At 42.4% G+C, this 23,051-nt stretch overlaps 1 protein-coding gene across 1 annotated transcript in view; it reads left to right on the forward strand.

Moving 5' to 3' along the window:
* Positions 1 to 23,051, forward strand: part of C8A (complement C8 alpha chain) — a 28,671-nt gene continuing 5,620 nt past the window's right edge. The window contains exons 1-7 of the mRNA XM_079982109.1: positions 1 to 141; positions 8,719 to 8,815; positions 9,813 to 9,957; positions 12,608 to 12,746; positions 13,207 to 13,396; positions 15,044 to 15,244; positions 17,482 to 17,722. Coding sequence (XP_079838235.1) covers positions 26 to 141; positions 8,719 to 8,815; positions 9,813 to 9,957; positions 12,608 to 12,746; positions 13,207 to 13,396; positions 15,044 to 15,244; positions 17,482 to 17,722 — 1,129 coding nt within the window. The 5' untranslated portion in view covers positions 1 to 25. The remainder of the gene's footprint in view (positions 142 to 8,718; positions 8,816 to 9,812; positions 9,958 to 12,607; positions 12,747 to 13,206; positions 13,397 to 15,043; positions 15,245 to 17,481; positions 17,723 to 23,051) is intronic.

The following is a 23,051-nucleotide window of genomic DNA, read 5'->3' on the forward strand; positions in this document are numbered from 1 at the left end:
AAGCATTTGTTTTTATTAAAAGAAAATGTGGTTCCATCTGAGTAGGCTTTTTCCTCCTATGATTCTCTTGATAGCTTATCTACTATCATGTCAGGATACAGTTGCAGCACACAGTAAGCTAACAGGATTGCCATCCCAGAGGTAAGTCTATCTCCATGTAATTTAAGATACTGCCTTACATACAGAAATTGCTGTCTATCTGGTCAGTGCATCAATTCAGACTGAGAATGAGGCATGTGGGTCCTATTACTTTTAAGCAGCTAGCAGAAAACGATTTATACAATAGTCCCATCACAATATGGTGAGAGGGCTGAAACATGAACCATTTTGAAGTCTTATAATTATACCTTTTTTAATACATTTCCTTCTGCACTACAATTTTTTCTTCAAGAAGATTTCATTCCTCAGTTCTCATCTTTCACATATTCTAATTTGATATGCAGCTTTTAAACTGCCGTTGTTTCATAACACAATGAGCTGATACGGTATTTCATATTATTTCGGTGATAATGAAGTAATTCAGACAAAAGTGAGAGAAAATATATCAAGATGCCGTTTCTTCTTTCTTCTTCTCTTTCAATATCCTATTGGATAATAAATAATAAATAATAATGTTGTGTGTGGGTTTGGGTTGTATGTATTTAAATCATGTATTAAAGGAAACTCTATGGGGCTTTTCCCAAGCTGCTAATTGCAAACAGGACCAAAAGAAATATAATGTAGAAAGATCAAAAAGTGGTATCAGTAATAATTGGGATAGAGACGCAGGGAGGGGGGAGGCAGAGGAAAGAAAAAGATACATTTAATTATGAAGGCTTATTCTAGTAATCCTTACAGAAACCAAATAAAGAACAGATTTTTGATGTTTGATGAAGTTATCAAACAAAGCAGGATAATGAAGAAGCACATTTTAAATCTAGGTGAAGGTGAACTCACTGAATACTTTTTGGAAAGCTGAAGGATAGAGGCATCAAATCTTTCTACCACCACAATATATGTACAAACCCACACACCCACACCCCTACACCCCTCTCTCTTTGCTTGACTGCTGCTTGTCCACAGACACCCTGCAATTTGATCCTGCACACAACTGATGTGTATCCACAGGCTCATCTCCTGAGCATTTCAGTTTTTCATTTAGTGTTCTTTCTTCTGTAGCTTCTGATGAATCTCTCTTCTAATTATCAGTAGAATTACCATAACCCTGCAAAAAGAAAAAGAAAAAAATTACACAGCCTCCTAAGCAAAAAACAGCCTGTCTGTCACACGACAAAACAGGCTCTAGCCTACAACACCTCACTCCTGCCAGGATAAAGTGTCAGTTTTTAAGGTGCCCTAGGAGTCTTTGCTGTTTTGTTCTGCTTGTTGGCGTTAACAGATGATAACCGATAATGATGGAGCTCTAGTCAGAAACTCAACAATAACAAGTAATTCTGGGACCATCTCCTCCCCTTCTCCATCAATGAATAATCAGACTAGATGTGTTCCTTATTATGGAATATGTAGGATGCAAATCATGGCTATGTCTCACAGTGGGAAAATACATATTTTGCTTTGTTCTTCATCTAGGCTCCTTTTAGAGGATATACCCCAAAGGGACACATCCTCGCACTGTTGTAGCTTGCAGGCTCTTGTTAGTCACTTGACAGAATTTCAATGCGGGAAACACAAAGGCCACAGATACAAAGAGCTTCTTTAGTTGTGCTCACTGGGACTTTTGCCCTCTTCCCCCTCCCTTCCTCATTCCAATAGCAAGATACTTATGTCATAGGAACATAGGAAGCTGCCTTATATCACATCAAACTACTTGTCCATACATCCCTATGTTGTCCGCTACAGGGGTGGAGAAACTGTGGCCAGCCAGATGTTGTTTGACTACAACTCCCATTAGCCGTGACCATTGGCCTTGCCAGGTGGGTCTGATGTGAGGACCACAGGTTCCCCATTCCTGCTCTAATTTGACTAGCAGTGGATCTTGGGGATCCCAGGCACACCATCACCTAATACTGAATCCTTCTAAATGGAGACACCAGAGCCTGAACCAAGATGTTTAGGGGAAGGGCAGTAGCCCATTGGTTGCCAGGATCTCCAGCAGAGGCTGGAAGAGATTGCCTGTCTGAAACCCTGGAAAGATGCTGTCTGCCAACGTAGACAATATTGAGCTTGATGGACCAGGGGTACCTGAGGTGAAACTCCCCACTGCCACCCTGTGATGGGGGCACAAACTCTGTAACAAGTCCTCCCCACTGGGGTGGTTGTCCTTTAGGGTTCTCTCACCCCTGCCCAGCAACGGGGCTTTGCTCCAGCTCTTCCCTTCAAGAGAAACCAGTGCAAAGCCCCATCACACCACTGTGTCAGTCTCTCTGTGAAATCTGCACCCAGTGGCAAAGCAGGATGGTGGAATGCCTCCCCTCTCTGTCCTTCAGCATTCCACAGAGCTTTGCCACCAGCCCCTCTCTGCCCTTAGAGGCCGGGGAGACCAGTGGCAAAGCTGGGGAGCAGAACAGGTGTGCCACCCCTTGAGGGGATGCTGACTGAGGTGGCCGCCCCACCCAGCCTCATGGGTGGGTGGTTCTGAGATGGACTAGTGGGTTTGACTTAGTAAAGGACAGCATATGGAGGATGTTCCTCTCCTATCACACAGTGTTTTTTTAAGTCTTGTCAAGAAACAAAAGTGGTTTCCCATGCAGCATGGGGAGGGGCAGGGGGAGATAAGGGTGCCATTGTTCCTGCTCAAGAAACACAAGACCAGAGTCCTAATCCCATTTGGGGGATGTTGATATTCCATGCCCAAAATTCTCTGTCAGGGGCAGCTCAGGAGTTCATGTCTGCCATGGCAAATATGGGTCTGTTCCAGATAATTTCAGCAGTGCCCTCTCAAGATTTGGATGCTGGATGGGATGAGGGTAATCTGAGGGTGGAGGAAAATGATATAGTTCCATGGTCATGGACAGATGGCCTGCTCAGGTCAGTCCATTCACTGAGGCTCGCCTTTATGTCTTAAATAGCTATGGGTGAATCTGTCAGTTTCAGTTCTCTCAATTCCTCATTTTTCCACTCTTAGATTCAATTCTCCATCTATCATCTATCTATCTATCTATCTATCTATCTATCTATCTATCATCTATCTATATCTATCTATCATCTATCTATCTATCTATCATCTATCATCTATCTCTATCATCTATCTATCATCTATCTATCTATCTATCTATCTATCTATCTATCTATCTATCATCTATCTATCTATCATCTATCTATCTATCTATCTATCTATCTATCTATCTATCTATCAATCTATCTATCTATCATCTATCTATCATCTATCATCTATCATCTATCTATCATCTACCATCTCCTCACAAAATGCATTAGCAGTTTAGTGTGAATTCCTCCTAATAAACACATTTTTGTATGCACTTTTGACTAGTATGCACATTGTTTGAAGCCGTTTCCCCTAAGGTAGTGCAATTTTGCATGTTACTTTCACTTTTGTAAGCATATGGGTGCACATTGGATAACTGAATCACAAAATTCAGCGAAGTGCACCTTGCAACGGATATTTGGGTTTCAGTTCAGGTATTGGTTTGAGGACTGTGAAATAGGTAGCTGCTCATTAAATGAAATATGGAAAAAACACCTCTCCCATGCCATTAGTTTCAGCATCCCCTGAAATGTACTTACTTGGCTGGGAGAAAGCATTTTCCATGGCTTCACCTGCGCTCAGGCAGTCACTTCTGGGGGAAACACAGCCACACTTCTCCTTTAATGGCCATCAAGAGCTTACTAAAAAAGCAAAGAAACACATCCTTTTAAAGGTTTCTTTGGGGTGGATGGCTGCTTTATTAGTTCTTATCTGCATCTTTTGGAATAACTTTTACTGCAGCTGCTTCTGTCTTGTTATTTTTACGGTTCTCCTTAGTGTTTTTTTGCAGCTGATATTTTAAACGATTGAATTATGGTTTGACTTTTTTGCTAGCTTCCCTTACTTTTTTATGAGGGAAAGAAGGTTATACATGTTTAAAATAAATAATTACAACTCAGCACATGGTGCTAGCTGCATTGTTATTTGGGTAAGTCCTAAATTTTCACCCTCCTTGCAGCAGATATGCTGTCTGTCTGTCTGTCTGTCTGTCTATCAGGCTCTCAGGCTATCTATCTAACTTGTTGAATCCATAGCCCAGATTAATGGTTGTGTCTTGGGTCATGTTTGGCTCATGCATTTCAAAGGAATCGTGTGAGTGCCTTCATCTGAAAAGATTTAATGGGGATTAATCACCCATCCTGCCTTTTCAGAGTTGAACAGGATCCAACACAATCCTGTCGGATATCTCTGGAGAATGTTGCAGTTATCGTGTAATGGAAAGGCTCAAGAGATCACTCTAAAAAGTGTATCCATGAGCTTCAAACATTATCTTAGAAATTACCTTTCAGCTCAGGATGGGTAACAAAAGCAGCTGATGCCATGTATTGTGTATGGGCCCTGTGAAGCTGATTGCCAGTCCACCAGTTTTAGGGGAGGAAGGAAGGCAGGAAATAGTAACTTTCCAAAGACCATTCACAGGCCAACTTTTCAGGCCCAAGTCCAGCATTCTAGCTACAGTACTGTACTGTTGGCTTTTAAAGCCACAAAGACTGCCCAACAGTTGTTTGTATTGCAGATGGCACTGTTTTTAAAAGCCTATTTTACTTGGATTGGAATGGATTTAATTCATCTGCATCTACACATTTAATCTGCTTGCATTGGAATTTATTATTGATTTTGTTGAGCTTTAAAGGAAACCCACAGGACACAGTATATTTTCATGGAGAATTCCTGACTTATTTTTATCCGTTCTAGCCCTGAATGATAAATTTGGCCTCATGCCTAATGCTTCCTGGTTTTATATGGAATTTGTTACAGGATCAGGAAGAATTCAGAGTGAGTAATGCACTCTGTATTCCCTCACCAATGGGAATATGAAATCAGTTAATTTTGTTTTAAATGGACAGGCTTATGTGGGCCTATTCACACCACCATTCCCAGGTATAGTTGCTAACGAAAACTCCAATGGATGCCCAGCCTTCATTCACCTACTAATGTACATATACTGCCACACACAGAATCCAGCTTTTGATACACAATCACAATATCTGTGAGCAATAGACTGGGATCTTATAGGCATAAGATGTAGGGTTGTCTATACTAGGGCATACCCTCCAACACATGAAAGGCAACACATCAAAGGCAAAACACAGGATGCCATCTTATGGGACTCCATCTTCCTGTTTTTTCTCATGTGAGGATGATGGCCATTTTGGGCACTGCAATCTCATGTAATATCACTCCCTAGAAAGCGTGAAATTACCGTACATGAGATCATGGTGCCCCAAATGGCTGCTGCCCTCTTGTAAGAAAAAACAGGATGCCCCAGTTTTTCCAGGACACTTGCAGGGTATTCTAGGGCTGTGCAACATATCTGGCCAAATTGCAAATCCTAAACCAAATGGACATGATTTGGGCCAAATTAGGACTCTTCTGCATTGGGTCAAGGCAGCCCCAGATAGGGTTAGGTTCACCTGGAGCAAATCCAGAGTTGTCAGAAAGGTATGGGAGGATCAGGCAGCAAGGGAAGGGAGGAGGAGATGGAGATGGTGAAAGGAGAGAGTCTCTCCACCAGCCCCAGGGATGTACAAGGCCCTTGGTTTGGGGGCTGCATAAGATCAGGTTGTGATGAGGGATGCCTCTACTGGAGGTTTAATTAGGAATAATACCTCAACTATGGCAGCTTTCTGTAACATCATATATATAATAATCTAATCTAATCTAAATTTTAAAATTTGTTGTTCCTGGATGAGTGCAGCCTTTCCCAATCTTTTCATCAATAGAAACCCACAGTAAAACCACTTCTATTTTTTTAACATGAAAGTCACTTATCTATTGTGTGTTTTGTGCTCCTCACACAATTTTTCAGCGTTCATACTTCTAAGTCTTGACTTTAAAAACTCATAACTTTAGGAATACATAGTGTATTTTCACCAGACCAGTAGAAGGGAGACCAATGCAATACTCTCAGACATTTGGCATTTTATAAACTGGCAAAAAAGGAGAAACTTGGATGGTCGCAAAAATAGAAGGAAAATGTCAAGTCTTCACTTTAAAGGACCATTTTAAAAACTTCTGCACCGAAAGCATCCACATGATAATTTTCACCAGATTACAACTTTTGCTAAATAGTTTTTCCTTGACAATTGCATACTGTGATGGGACAAATCATCTTGATTTTTTAAGGAATAAAATAGCTGGGCTTTAAAATGATTGAATGCAGAAAATACCAGTTGCCTTAACTATATAGCCATTGCTGGGACTGTGTAATCTTCTATCTCCAAAATGAGACGAACTAAGGGGAAGACCCTTAGTGTGTGCAAAAGGAAAATCTCAAATAGCCAACTGTGTATTGTGGAAAAAACCAAAAACGAACTAGTTTTGACAGAACTTCTAAAGGTTTATCACAGCAAACAGCTTCCCACATGCATCTCATACGTATACTGATCACATTTGCTCTTATCCAGTTAAACCAATGGAGAATGCAATAGGGCAAGATTAACAGCAAAACTATTAATGCAGCCCCAAACCCAATACTAAGAACTGCTTTTGATTTCAGGTGTGGGGGCAAATTGTAGACATGCAGTTCATCCCTTGAAGCATAAATCAGGCACATACTGACATGTGTTCGTTTCACCTACATGTTTTGAAGCATTATCCAAATGTGAATTGCTGTTTAATTTTATTTTGCTATTGTAATGCAGTGGCTGCCGTGCACTTGGAAATGTCATTATCTTGGCACTTTGGTGCTGAGATGCTGTGAAAGAAGCCAAAAACAGGATTTGATTGTAACCTTCTAATTTTTTGGCATCTCTCCACTGTGCTTCAGGTTGTTTTGCTGCTCTTTCCCCTAACACAACTGAGTCATATTTTCCCCCTAGTGCTGAGGAGGAAATTAACATCCAAAATTATTTATACACATAATAGGACCCCACAGTAACATCCATATGTATTTGTGCATATAATAGTCTCTGACCCACTGTGGGGCAACCCGCATGCAGAAGCATGTTTACACACACTGATCTCCCATTACCACCTGTGCAAGTTTAAGTGGCTCTTGAAGCAGTATTGGGAAATATTTTTGCATCTTCACTCTTGGGTTACACGTGAAGGTGGCATTCCAGTCTAGAAATCCATTGACCCATCCCTTCTGAAATGGGAGGACATGGTGTAATCACCCTACCATGTACTATCATTTCAGCAGGACAAGTGGGGTTAGAGAGAGCTCTGTAGAAGTATTGATGAACTTGCTGGTTTTTGAACTGGGTGCCTCCAACTTATCATTGCTTTCTTATCACTCCATCTGACTTTGATGTTCAGAGGTGAGTGTCATTCCTTACATATCAAAAAGGGCACCAGCCATGCACTAGAGGGTGACATCAGTAGGCTTGGACAAACCCCAAGGTGTGCAGATGTACAAAAGGCTTTCAGAAGGGAGAGAAGAATACAGGAACCCTCAAACAGCCCACTGAGACCCGAGGCTGTTTTTGGAGTGTGTGGGTGGGTGGATGGAGTGGCTGGAATCTTGAACAGCATCACTCCACACAGCAACATTTTGCATGATCAGGTTTCAAAAGCACCCAAGAAGCCTCTATGTACAGCAAGGTCCGCAGATGCTCATCTTCCCACATGTGGGTGGCAATGTGGCTCGATTGTGGGGATGCAACAGAGTGGAGGGGATGCAACAGAGTGGAGGGCAGTGGACTCCCATTAGAATTCTAATTGCATCAGGCTTTGAATGCCTGAATAGAGCTATTCTCTGTGCATCACCAGGTGGCCCCAGTTGGGAATGCACATAAGAGGGTGGACAATCACACTGTCTGCCCCAAGAGATGCCTACTTCCATAAACAGATTTATTCTGCTGGATTGGGACTGAATTTATTTTTTCTTACATTTGGTGACCATCAACAAAGGGCACCCACATATATGCATTGTGAAATATGGTATTTGCAAGTATTTGGTGCTTTCTCTTATGACTGCTGAGAAATAACAGCTTTTCATCAAAACACATATAATTACACTTCAACCATTTTTTTACTAATATGTCATGGGAGTCCATTTGAAACCTCACATATAAACTTCTATCACTGTAAGATTGACTTTCAATCTCTCTCTGTGTGTGTGTGTGTGTGTGTGTAAAAACTGAGTCTAATTTCTTAAAAGTTGCTCTTTGCCCGGGGGCCTTGAGAATAAGGCCGTGGTCCTAAGATGTAGGGGCTGTGGAGACTGAAGCTAGTTTAACCACCTCTTCACCAGACATCCTGCTGGGCTCTGTTGAGGGTGGAGTAATGCTCTACTTCCCCATCTGTTTCTGGGCATCAGGTTTTTTCAACCCTCCCCCCCCCCATTTTCTCTCTCAGTGGGAAGGGAAAGAGGAGGGAAAGGTTTAGGCATGCTCAGGAACCTGTCTAAATCCCCCACCCCACTTCCTGTAGTCAGTGCTTAGGCCTGAATTAAAGCAGGTCTGTCTGAGAGGTGCTCAGTGAAAGATCCTTTCAAAAGGTATCTTGGGGCCCCTCAGCTGTAGATATTAAATCTATTGCAGCCATGCGTATCCTGCTGAAACTGATTTCCACAGGGAGTGTGCAATATAGGGACTTTCAGCATTGCCAATCACTTTTATTCTCCTCAGAAGAGCAAGAAGACAAGCTGGAACACCTGCTCCCATCGATTGCCGCCTAAGTCAGTGGTCAGGATGGACCGAATGTTTCCCTTGTCAAGGAAGAAAAGTAAGGCTCCACTCAAATATAGCCAAGCGTTCTTTATAGCTGCCTGCAGTGAAAATAGACACAAACTTTGAACACAAAGGGCAGTATCCAACCTCTGTCCCATCGGCACAAGGATTTCCAGAGGCACAATGGGACCTCCCACCTCTTCTTCCTTGTACAACCCATGCCTTCCCCAAATCTTCTCCAGAAGGTTAGGGAACCGCTGGAACAGATTTGAGGGGGGGTGCATCAGGGGAACAGTGTCCCATTGCATAAGTGAAAATCATTGCATTGGTAGAATGGTGACTTAACACTACACTGAATACAAGCCAGTGGTTTACAGTTGAAAACAGATGCATGTTTATCCAAGCCCATTAAAACCAATGGGCCTAAGCTGAGAGATGGAGATGGCCTATGTGACCAGCAGTTCAACAAAGCAGGATGCCCATGAATAATATAAGAAGAGCCCTGCTGGAATGGAGACAGCTTCATATATGCAAGGCAACAAACACATGGAGTGCACGGGGCAAGCCGTTTGCACAGACAAGTAGTCTGTATACACATACAGTAGAACTCTCAGTCATGTGACATTCTATCATGACTGGATTGACTTTCAATCAGCCAATGAAGTTACTCTTCCATTTAAGACATTGGGAATGATTTGACAGGCATGGAAAAAGTCAATTGCAAATACTTCTGCTGTGTTGTTAACCTTTTCATCCCTTCACATTTCTTCCCTATGAACTTCAGATTGTGTTTTAAGTAATTTTTTTGGTTTTGGCAGGCATAGCTGTACTGATAAAGCCTTAATTTGTTTTACATTTTTAATACTTAAATAATTAATGCTTGCTCTTGCTAGGTTAAAATATTGTATAGATCTGTTTTTATTGCCTCCTGATGTTTAATTCAAATTTTATCGTTTTGTGTGTGTATATATATATATATATATATATATATATATATATATAAAATTTATGGCAGATATCCATTTTTATTTTTTTAAAAATGCATATTATAGCACAGATATCGAACTTTGCAACAGCCAGCCAAATACAAGGGGAGCATATGTACCGGCCACCTTTGGGATGAAGTTGCGTGCCAGTCAGCAGGAGAATGTATTGTGAGCCAAGACTGTGGAGCTGATTTTCGGTGTGAGGAGACTGGTGAGTATGATGCCATTACAGATCCATTACTGATCCAGTGATCCTGCTCTATTTTTTTTTTTTTTTTTTATAATAATTTTTATTAATTTTCCACACATAAAATGAAGAACAATGTAACACAGTATTACTTCATAATCATCGGTTCATAGCCTTTTTTCTTTGACTTCCCCATACCTCCCAATCCCCAGTGATCCTGCTCTACACCATTAACCCATTTCAGGAATGCGGAAAAGGTACTGATCTACTGTTCCATGCAATAAAGTTAAAGTGGGGCACAGTGACATCTAGGGAAAGAAGGAATCGCCTAAGGATCTGCCAAAGCCATCCCTATCACGTAGTAGCATGAGGTGAGCTTGATCCAAAGGTACCTACCTGCATGCGTTCAAAAGGACAGTGTGTGCAGAGAGTTATCTGCTGCACATGCAGATTCTGGAATGACTGCCTGACCAGCTGCACTGTATCCTCATTTGTGCCAGTCTCCACATATGTAACATTTTGTGCTTGCAACAATAGATCTGCAAATCTGCAGCTGCAGGGCCAAGCTAACCCTGGACCATGGCCCAAATGGTGCCCTCTGGGTACAGATTTGCTGAGCCACTGATACACCAATTGCTTTCTTGTCTGCTCCTCACTCAGGTTGAGTGCAGGGTTGTTGTTATAGTGTGAAAAGCCACACCTGCCTTTTTCTTCAGGAACACTTTCCACACTGCTGGCTAAATCAGGAGAAGGCAGGAATCTACTCTTAAGGATGTTCCTTGAGTGTTCGTGCCTTAGCCATCATGATTGCAACAAATTTCTCGAGCACATTTTGCAACATCACAGCGCCAGCCCATTCTTTAAGCTGACAGTGTTCATTTCTCCAAAAAGTAGCAGCAGGAGACTTTTAGGCTTATAGTTGCTTTTAAAAACCATAAGCAGGGATAACAAATGCATCCTGGGAGCTTTGACAAAGTGAACCTGACAAGGAGAAGCACACGGTCTATTCATAATCCATTATTTAGAACTGAAAAGGTGCCCAGCTAAAGCTTTTCCCGTCTTACTGCAGTGGCAGAGAACAGGGAAAGTTTCAGGATTCTTTCTGCAACTAGTTTTTGGAGCACCCTTGAAGCGATGCGCTTTTTTTCATTCATACAAAGAGAGATCTCCAAAGTCTGGAATGATAAAGAATACAGTAAAGGGCACCAGGGTCTTGAACAGGAGATTCTTGTAATGAGTGTGTAGTTCACTTAATCGTAGAGTTGGAAGGGATCCTAAGGGTCCCTAGTTCAACCACCTGCAATGCAGGAATCTCAGCAAATTCAGTCACTATCTAGTTCAGTCCCTCGGTGGCACAGGTGAGGGGCTGTAGTTCAGTGGTAGAGCATCTTCTTTGAATGCAGGACATCACAGGTTCAATCTCTGGCAACTCCTGGTAGGGTTGGGAGAGGACCCTGCCTGAAACCCTGATGCTGTTAATTAGTATAGACTTTTCTCAGCATTGGTTCCATAGATGTTGTTGGACTACAACCACCATCATTCTTAACCAGCATGGCCAGTGGTCAGGGATGATGGGAGTTGTAGTTCAAAAAACATCTGGGAACCCAAGGTTGAGAAAAGCTAATATAGACCGTACTGAGCAGGATGAAGCAATGGCCTGATTCCTTATCAGGCAGTTTCCTGCATTCATATGTACATTGCTTATGGATGGAGTCCAAATTTTCCTGTTGCTGTTTTGTTCTTGTTTAAGGGAGACAAGAAAGTTATTGTCTAGTTTCCTGGCTGGTCTCTCTTTCTCTCAGCTTCCAATAAGTGAAGCCCAGTTGCCAGTGCAGGCCTGAAACTGAGCCCAAACATTCCGCCCTCTGCTAGGACCAACACTTTTAAAAACCTTGCTGCGGACACACATTCCTACTTCACCTATCTTCTCATGGTTGCTTCATCCTGCAGCATGGCAAGGTGTGTTCTGCCCATTGCTTCCTCCCAGTGATACCTTGCAGGTATGGTTAAAAGGTGTTACAGCAGCTCCTAGCCCAGAAATAACCAGGTGACACAAGGGCCTGTATAGTAAGGTTACCAGATGTTCCCATTTCCCAGGGACAGCCCCCAGATTTACAAATCAGTCCCTTGACATAATCCATCCATTCCGACTGAAGTTGGAAAGCGTCCCCGGATTCATTGAAAAAAATCTGGTGATGTTACCCTATAGGGCCCTACAAAGCAACATCTGTGGATTAACCATTCCTTTGCCTTCAGGAGACCAGCCTTGAGAGGTACTGGCAACTGGTTTCAAAACAAAACCCATTAACTTCGGAGTAGCTTGTGAAGACATAACAATTCAAATTCTAAGTGCTTTTCATTGTCAATATAAAAAGACACCTGGAGTCGTGTGCAATTTTGTACATGATATCTTGCTGCATTTGACTGGGAAGTCTGAATAGGAAAGGAAATTCCATGCCACACGCACAAAGCCACTCCTGTTCTCAACATATTTCTCTTTGAGTATTCTTCACAAAGACCTCCTGCTCAGTCAGAAAGTGATAACAGCACAACCTGTGCAAGGTCCTACACTATCTTTGTGATTTGGTTTAAGTGAACCATTAAGTCCAGCCTTATCTAGCTAGAGCAAACATGGATTCTAGAAATGGATAACAAATCTTTATCTGTGCTGCAGGTCGCTGCATTAAACGCCACCTTGTATGCAATGGAGAACCGGACTGCAGAGATCAATCTGATGAGGCAAGTTGTGAGGATGCAGAAAGATTCTGTGATGATCTGGATCCAGTCCCCGGGATCAGTAAAGTTGCACAGGGGTGAGTGCTATGGTTCTTACACATGATTTAAGCATTGGGAAATGTTCTCTTTAATTTTAACTTGCTATGTTGTGTAGTTTAGAGAACTCCCAAGTTTTAAAACTTCTTAAATAAAGGAGAGAAATTGGAGTCCATGTGTTTATTTATTTTCATGGACTTTGTCTTATAACTCATGAGCAAATTGTGCCTGTTTTGCTCTTCCTCATGAGCACTGGCAGAAAACAAACCACGATCCCTCACTCTGCATTAAATTCAGATCAGGAATTGTGGTTTGTTATATTCAAACTACAATTGATGAGCCAAGAAGGAAACAAGAAGGATTGTATGGAATGAAAGTGAGAGTTTCTCTCTCTCTCTCTCTCTCTCTCTCTCTCTCTCTCTCTGTGTGTGTGTGTGTGTGTGTAAGAGTACTAGCAAACTCTCCTTACATGCCTGCTCCTGTCTCTTTTGCTCCTGAAAGATACAATATTCTTACACAAAAAGAGGCACAGATAGTGTACGATCCTGCATTCTATGGAGGCCAGTGTGAATCTGTCTATAATGGAGAATGGCGAGAATTGAAGTATGATGCGGCATGTGAACGTCTGTATTACGGGGATGATGAGAAATATTTCCGAAAGCCATATAACATCCACTACTATCAGTTTCTTGTAAGTATTTGTAGGCCCACATTATCGGTAAGGCTGAGTGGGCAATTGGACCTCAGCCAAATATAGACCCTTGCAACACGTGAGCTCCTCTGAAGTTCCATACCATCTACTGCTACCTTTTTAAAATTTCCACTGCCTAGAATATCACATTAGCATGTGATATCAGTTTTAGGTGTTGTATATTTGGGGGGGGGGGCATTCTCTTTATTATATATTATCCACATATCAACCAGATAATATGTGAGTGCGGAAGCATATGCAGATCCCTCTGAACCCTTTCTAGCAGATTTATCTGTAAGACACTTACCAGTGGGGCCCCCCCATGCATCTTTCCTCTACCACACTTGGATGTCATGTGCAATGCTTTTGATGTGCACACCCCTCTATACACTAGGCACCATAAATGGCTTCTCAAAAGTCTCCTACTTGAGGATAGAGACATCAGGGAGACCTGATTTCTCCAGGGGAAGGATAAATTATCCTACAGTTTCCCAGTGGTAAGGCTTACCATTAGAAGTGACAGGAGCACAGCTCTGTTCCTTTGTGCCTCCTACGTGGGGGTTTTTTTTTGGGGGGGGGAGGTTGAGGGGATGCTGCCACTGCAGGTGACATGACACCTCTGGCAAGTGGCAGTCAGTGATTGTGTTGGCAGCTTGGCCCCCATTTTGTATCTTCTGAAATGGCCTGAACGCCGGCATTGTTCTGGGGCACTGGGGTGGGGAAACAGTGGCCTCCATCAAAAAATGGTGGAAACAATTCTGTAAAGTAGTCTCCTTTCTTCCACCATGCCCCTCCTGATCACATGTTTAATCAGGGGGGTGGGAGCAGGGAGGAAGAAGGAATGGCCATTGTGTGGAAGCACTCCAGCTGAGAACAGAGGGCTTGCTGCTGCAGGTCCTGCTTGTCCAGGGTCTTCAGGAAGACTCTTGAAAAGCAGTTCCCTGCAGCATCAAAGCCCCTGAGGGCTGCATGAGAAGATGCTCTCTTCTCTCTGACCAAGAGCATGGAGCTCTGCTTGAATCCTCTGTGGGCTGCACAGGGGTCCATGCACAATCCTCTTGAAAGCGCTCTTGCAGAGGGCTTTTGGGCAGCCCCTTGCTTCTGGTTGAGGCCTCTGAAAACCCGGACGGATCAGGATTTCAGCCCCACTCATCAGCTGATGAACAGAGATTGAATCCTGATGCCTTGGTTGCGCAGCCCTGTTCCCTGCTGGAAACAGGAGTGTGTGACCAATGCAGGATTTAAGCCCGTCCTCCCACACAGTGGTATCAGGAAATGGGCATAGCTTTAGGGAAAATGGCCTCGTGGTCCAAACTGGGCTCCCTGGGAGGCAAGGATTGGCCAAAGAAGTAGAAGTTCCCCAGCCTCATTATAGAGGCTAACCACACAGGCACTTCATCCACTCATATAAAATCCTTACAAAAATGCAATGATGAGTTAAAACAAGATGTCATCCTGGTGCATCATTTGAAAAGATTTTGCCACCAAACTCTAGCATTAAAAAAAAAAGTCTTGCAGTACCACTGAAAACTGCTCAGGCTTGGTTTTTGTTGAGTCTCCAGAGCAAAGGAGAATCATCCCCCATTAAGCCAATATGCTAATCTAAAATATCTGCATCCAGCTAAGATGTTTCTCTTTTCATTCCAGGCACATGCTGATTCTGGCTTTTCTTCAGAGTATTTCGATGATGCCAAGGACCTACTGAATGCCATAAAGAAGGACACCTCTCGAAGTTATGGCTTTACATTTGGCATAGGCCCTGAAGATGTCCCTTTGTCTCTGAGTATAGGCATTGGCTTATCAAAGGGTCAGGGGACCCTGAGAAATTTTACTGAATACGCAGCAAAGGTAATGAGAAAATAGGCGAAGGGGGCTTCTTATTCCTGCGTTGCTAAATCGCCCAAACACTCTGTTACTGATATTGCTTTATTTCCCTGCCCACATGTTTTCCCCTTGAAACAATAATCATCCTACCTTAATTTGTTCATGTAATTGCACGTGTGATCATTAGCAATTCTGTTTGCCTTCCTTATTACACTGAAGCAAACAGAAGCATTGTAATGGGAATGAAATTGAATTACAAGTAGAACAACGCATGCCATCTCTCCCCATCCCTCCTGTTTCATGGTGACATTAAGTATATAAATGAGTAAGTGCTTGGAGTGGCGAACAGAGTGGGGGAATTTAAAGAATTGCACATCAGCAACAGTTGTCTTTGGGGAACATGTTCCAATGTCACAAATATATCTTGTTTAAATTAGTGCAAACCTGAGTGAATGGCTGCGAGAAGCATTTGTTTTCTTAATGGATATGAAATCTTTGGGAAATCCAGAGATGTAAACAGAACTGGGCTTTGTGTTTTGTCTTGCTTAAGCGTGGAAACCTTGTGTAATGGGTAGTTGCAAGCAGGGACCTATGGGAGAAAAAGGTAAAGGACACCTGGATGATTAAGTCCAGTCAAAGACAACTATGAGGTCTCTCGCTTTTCACACCGAGGGATCCAGCATTTGTCTATGAACAAATGGATGAGGGAGCACAGACTGAATTGTAAGGGAGCAGAAAAACTACCTCCCCAAATTAAATTATCAGCTCTGCAACCCTTGCAAGCCCTTTGATGTCTGAAGAATACTTTCCTGAAGTTCCTGAAAGGATCTGCAGGGAGAGGAGCAGTTAGGCTTGGAGGATTCATAGTACATGGCATGTATCCTTTGGTCCCTGCCTTGCATATCACCACTAGCTCTCCTCAAGGTCATAATTAAAGGTAAAGGGACCACTGACCATTAGGTCCAGTCGTGGCTGACTCTGGGGTTGCGGCGCTCATCTCGCTTTACAGGCCGAAGGAGCCGGCATACAGTTTCCGGGTCATGTGGCCAGTATGACTAAGCCGCTTCTGGTGAACCAGAGCAGTGCACGGAAATGCTGTTTACCTTCCTGCCAGAGTGGTACCTATTTATCTACTTGCACTTTGACATGCTTTCAAACTGCTAGGTTAGCAGGAGCAGGGACCAAGCAACAGGAGCTCACCCCATCACAGGGATTCAAACCGCCAACCTTCTGATCGGCAGGTCCTAGGCTCTGTGGTTTAACCCACAGCACCACCCGCCTCCCCTAAGGCCATAATTACATAACCAAAACTCTGTAGCTTAGGATTGTTCCACAAAGAAAATAAAGATATAGTCAGCCCTGCAACAGGCGAGATCTTTTCATTCATTCGTATTCTAATACTAGAGTTGCTTCTCCATCTTTAGAAATTATTTCCTTCAGTTTGCTGTTTAATCAGATGATCATTATCCACAGCATCATTTTAGATCACCCACTTGGAAAAGTTCTCAAGCATCCCAACATGTGTTGCTTCATGCTTGAAATAAACTGGGATTGTATAAAATGGGGTGGAAAACCCTGTTCACTCTGAGGGTCACATTCTCCTGTGGAGAACCTGCTAGGACCCACATGCAAGTGATGCACAGGGCTAGAGGGCAAAGGATATGACTCTTCCCTTTGTATAGCAGGCTACATTCTAGCCATGCAACACTCAGAGGTTTATACCCACACACTCCTTTTTGTCCAGGCTACATGGGAGTTTATCACTGTTCAAACACATTGTAGCTTGGCAATAAAATTTGAGGGGGATGCAGAGTAGGCTGGTAAGGAGCATGGTCTGGCGAGGTGGAATGGCCTAAGAAAAAAGAAGAAGAGCTTGGATTTGATATTCCGCTTTACCATTACCCTAAGGAGTCTCAAAGCAGCTAACAATCTCATTTCCCCTCCTCCCCCACAAAAAACACTCTGTGAGGTGAGTAAGGCTGAGAGACTTCAGAGAAGTGTGACTAGCCCAAGGTCGCCCAGCAGCTGCATGTGGAGGAGCAGAGACGCGAACCCGGTTCCCCAGATTACGGGTCTAACACTCTTAACCACTACCCAAGGGCCAGGTAGAGAGGTATGGAGGGCCAAATTTGCCCCCCAAGGTTCTGCACCCCTGGTATAAGAGCACAGCCTTGCCCTGTTGGTTCCTGCCAAAAAGAAAGAAGGATGTAACTTCAGAAAAAAGTGGATAAATTATGTATTTTGCCTTGCTTCATCTACAGAATGTTGGATTTATTCGAGCTCTTACCAAAGTACAGACAGCCCGTTTCAAGATGAGAAGAGATGACATTGTCCTGGATGAAGAGATGCTTCAGTCTCTGATGGAGCTTCCAGATCGGTACAACTACGGAATGTATGCCAGGTTCATTAATGAGTATGGCACCCACTTTATGACATCTGGGACCATGGGAGGCATATTCGAATACATCCTTGTGGTCAACAAAGATGAGATGAGAAAAAGAGGTTTGCAGGTTTAATTTATTCTACCCGCTTGGCACATTGTAGGATACTAGAAACTAATTCCTTGATACACGTAAAGCATATTGATCAGCAATATGTTGTAATGATCCAGAAACTCAAGATTCCTATTCAGCAAACTGCTCTTTTATTCAACAATGTTATGAACCTGCATGCCCAAATGTGTATCTTGGAGTTAATAAATAATTTCCTTCCAGGTATAGCAAAAATAACAGCAATGATAACTCCAGGAATTTCTTGTCTTTAGCCTTGAAATTTCTGCATTTCAAAGCGCACGTGACAGCATCCTGCAGACAGACCTAGATAAATTCAAAGGCATTTCTTGACTCGTAAAGTGTAAACAAACAATGTTTTTGGCATTGCACCTACCATTTTACACAAGGTGGCTTTCAAACTGCAGAATGACAGAGATCTGCTAGCTTCAGCTTTCAGCAAATGAAGGCATCCAAAGACAGCATAGTTCTGCCTACACTTTGTGTTCATGTAGCCAAGCTTCTGCAGTTGTTGCCATGCACATTTCATGATAGTTGAAGCATAAAGCCTTCTAATCATCAATGGGAAATTTCCTATAATAACATGATTCTCTTGTTCATTTTTGCAAAGCCATCTACTGTGTCATAAAACCCAGAACCTGCTGTGCCTTCTGTGATACCAGTATATTAGTTATTCACATTCTCTTCCAAAGGTTCTGGTTTGGTGACTTCATTCTGGGATTCTCTATGGAAAAGGGTGACATCAGCAACACCAGGCTTAGCCAGGTATCTCTAATCTTAGCGAGACTAGTTCAGCATCCCTGGTCTTCACAGTGTGTCTTGGCTCCTACCCAAAACATAGCAGCAGGTGCACCTGGCAAGGAAGCAATGCTTTATTAAAGCAGATTAACGGTGCAGATTCAGTTGTGAGGAAAGAGCCAGATATAGTCCAGAAGGTTTTACAAGGCAAAGGGTTAGCAGGGAAAGTCTGGTCTAAGAGCAAGGGCTAGGGTTCATGAATCCAAGATAAATAGTGAGAATTGCACAGCTGCACAGGAACTGTGAAGTTGTTCCAACAAGTTTCCCCACCTACTCACCAAGCTTTTAAGCAGAGGCAGAGAATGCCCAGCTACTCACAAGAATCTTGGTTGTTTGCAGAAACTCCTGGCACACAATTAAATATATGTAAGTTTAGGGGTTACTGTCCTCAAAGAGAATCCTGACCCACTGTAGCCCTTGTTTATTTATTTGAATGATTTATATCCCAGCTTTCTAAGCTGAAGTGTACTTAAGGTAGTTCATAATAAAGCACATTGGCAACACCATCATGGGCAGGGACCATCACTAGCAACTCACTAGCAAGTTGTGCACTCTGTCATTGCTCTCTTTGTGCCACTGCCTACGTCTTTGTCAAACCTAGATTAGGGTCAGCAGGATTCCCAGTGATTTTTTGGATGAGTTTCTCTGTTTCCCATTTTTCCAATCTTTCCAATCTCAGTTCTCCACATTTCCACAACAGCTTGTGATTATCTTTTCTTTTTTTTCTTTTTTTAAAAAAAACCTCCTAAAAACTCACTGGCATTATAGTGATGATTTCTCCTAATACATAAATGTTTGCATGCACTTTTGCCTAATATACATTTTTGCAAAGCAATTTCATCCCTAATATAATGCATTTTCATCTGCTATTTTCACTAACATTTATGCACACTTTACCGCCATATTTAATTTTTTTGTACACATTCCTTCGCTGGAGAACTGCATTTCAAAATTTGGAAGAAATGTGAATTTTGAAGGATGCCTGCATTTCAGTCCTTTTATTGTTTTGGAAAGTGTGAATTAGGTCAGTTCACCAACTGAATTGAATCCCCATTCCTGCTTGGGAGTAGGGAGACTGCTATAAAATTCCCAGTCCCCTGCCAGCCGACTGCAGCCCATCATCCCTCCTTCTCTCCCGTTAATTTATTTGTCCTTAATATTCTTGGGAAAGTGTCTTTCCTGGACATGAAGGCTGAATGATAAAGAAAAGAGCTTGCCAAGAGGGGCTTCAGGAAGCTGACTGCCAAGTGAAGAGGAAGAATGAATTAGCAGCATCTAGACAGAGCCATTATTTTACTTTATATTTTGCTTACTGTATTTCAGAAGTGCTGTGATTTATTGCAACAAGATGGCCCTACTGTAAGGAAGAGGGAAGTTGAAGTTCTAAAAGAGACAAAAAATGTGTCCCTGAACAGACATAATTTTTACTTTTATGTAGGATACTTGTATAATTTCATCTACAGTGCATACCATAAAAAGAGGGCACATTTATCAAGCTGGTGCTCTGGTTAAGTGCTACATTGAGTAAGGAGACGCAAATCAATGGTTCAGTGAACAGCAGCCCTTTGCTTCAGCACGGCCAGCGTCTGAAAGCAAATGTTTTCTCGAGAATTATGGGTTTGTTTCCCTTCTTTTAAATATGCTGGTGATGGATGCAACTGGTACCCACTCCGGCATGGATGGCCTGATGAAATGCCGCAGAAAATACAGCCTTGAGGGCTTGACTGCTGAAGCTTGCCTTCACAGTCAGGGTCGGAGCAATTGCTAGATTAAGACTGTGATCCTATATACATGTACTTGGCAGCAATTTCCCATAGCCGCCCATTCTGGCTTCTGAAATTTAATCAGATATTGCCCATGCACTTTCAAGCATGTTTTTACACTTGCAAGGCAGAAGGTCCCAGATTCAATCTCTGTCATCCCCAGGGAGACCCCCAGGGAGCTGCTGCCAGGCCATGAGTGCGAGAGACCAATGCTCTGACTTGGGCTGTTCCGTTGATTTTTTTCTTCTTTTAATGAAAGCAGAACCTTGTACCCACAAAACAAATGCTACACTTGGGTGCATGTAGAACTGCAGTTGCATACAATCCTAGCTTTTTTAAATCTGATGACAGTTCCTGTGGATAATAATAATAATAATAATAATAATAATAATAATAATAATAATAATAATTGTATTATTTATACCCCACCCATCTGGCTGGATTTACCCTGCCACTCTGGGTGGCTCCCAACAGCACAATAAGACATCAGATATTAAAAACCTCCCTAAACTTGTTAGAAAAGATAATACAGTGGTACATCTGTTATGTACGTAATTCGTTCCAAAGGTCTGTTCTTAACCTGAAACACTTCTTAACCTGAAGCACCACTTTAGCTAATGGTGCCTCCTGCTGCTGCCGCCGCGCCGCCACTGCATGATTTCTGTTCTCATCCTGAAGCAAAGTTCTTAACCCGAGGTGCTATTTCTGGGTTAGTGGAGTCTGTAACCTGAAGCGTATGTAACCTGAAGCGTATGTCACAGCAAGGAAGTTAGAGGAAAGCAGGATCCTTGTGAGCAGCCCCAATGTTATCTTTTGCTCTTTCTTTCAAAGGAAAACGCTTTTGTTTTATGACTTCGCTGAGAAACAATGCAATTTACTTGTGGTTTATCACTACACAGAAAGAGATTTTTTTTCCCTTTTGTGATTAATTCAAAAATTAAAAGCATAAATCAATCTAATTGGTGGGCCATATTCATATCATTGGATTTGCATCCCGTAATAAGCAATCTTGTTTACTCCTTCCTTAAATTGCCAATATTTTGTATGATCATCATTTTGCTGCTTCTGCTGCATTCAGATTGATCAGACTTGGATTCTTCCCCCCTGTGGCAACCAATAACAAATTGTATTGACTGGTCCTTGCTGAAAATAATTACTTAACAGGAACAATATTATATCAATTAATCAGAGTGTAGTTCAACTTTAATTTTATGGCACTCAAACAGTGATAAACAATAATCATTCCTATTGCTTACAGTAAATATATTTCACTCGGTTGTGTTGTTAACAGTTGTAGACTAGTTAAGCACAAGCCACTGAATACTATAGATTTATTAATACACTGTCAGCAGGCAGCAAATGAATATAAATTCAGCAATTGGGGAATTTTTTTTTATTAGCTGTGATAAAGAACTGACCAAGCTATAACTTTATTGAGAGCCTTCTCTCTAGGGCAGTGTTTCCCAACCTTGGGCCTCCAGCTGTTTTTGGACTACAATTCCCATCATCCCTTGCCACTGGTCTTGCTAGTCAGGGATGATGGGAGTTGTAGTTCAAAAACAGCTGGAGGCCCAAGGTTGGGAAACACTGCTCTAGGGAGCTAGAAGCCCTAACTTCTGTTAATTAAAAGTTTTGCCAAACAGCGCAAGCCCCACATCTTAACATGTACACTTTCAGGATTGAAAAAAAGCAAAACTCCAAACTGTGAATTAAATCTGGTATCTGCTTTAACTAAAATCTCATAACAGTAGCTGATTTCGATTAAAATTTGCCATTCATGTGTTCCCCTTTTCTCCCTCAGTCTCTGCCTTCATTGCAGCTGCAAGGAGAATACAGTGGTACCTCGGGTTACATAAGCTTCAGGTTACAGACCCCGCTAACCCAGAAATAGTACCTCGGGTTAAGAACTTTGCTTCAGGATGAGAACAGAAATCGCGTGGTGGTGGCATGGCAGGCCTCATTAGCTAAAGTGGTGCTTCAGGTTAAGAACAGTTTCAGGTTAAGAACAGACCTCCAGAACAAATTAAGTTCTTAACCCAAGGTACCACTGTAATTCAGAAGCTTTTGCTTTCATTTTTAATTAAACACAGTTTGTTGTTTCATTCAAATGTGGCAAACTGTGGTTAGTCTTAACTATGGAGTGGAAGAAGCTGCTTGTTTCAACAAGCCATAGTTGAGGTTCATCACAGTTTAAAAGCTTCAAGTCTCCTTGTGGCCACACCAGAGGGGAGGGGAGGAGAAGCATGCAAGCCTTGAGTTTGATCTGGATCCTTTCCATTATAATGCTCCATAGTTTTAGATAGTATTTACCCCTTTGTCCACATATATCCAACTTCTCAACAGCTGATTAGAGGCACTTGTGATTTGGGGTGGGGCCAGGAAAAGTCTTTGCCCGGGTCCCTTCTTGTCATGCTAAGGTTGCAGTGGTGTGTATACCAGTAGTGCTATTTTACATTTTGTACAATGCCTAAGCACAATGTTAGCAGCACCAAAGCAAATAAAGGCCTGGAAACGATGCCTTATGAGGAACGGCTAAGGGAGCTGGGCATGTTTAGCCTGGAGAAGAGGAGGTTAAGGGGTGATATGATAGCCATGTTCAAATATATAAAAGGATGTCACATAGAGGAGGGAGAAAGGTTGTTTTCTGCTGCTCCAGAGAAGCGGACACGGAGCAATGGTTCCAAACTACAAGAAAGAATATTCCACCTAAACATTAGGAAGAACTTCCTGACAGTAAGAGCTGTTCGACAGTGGAATTTG

Source organism: Podarcis cretensis, assembly GCF_951804945.1.
Source record: "Podarcis cretensis genome assembly, chromosome: 6".
Taxonomy (NCBI): Eukaryota; Metazoa; Chordata; class Lepidosauria; order Squamata; family Lacertidae; genus Podarcis; species Podarcis cretensis.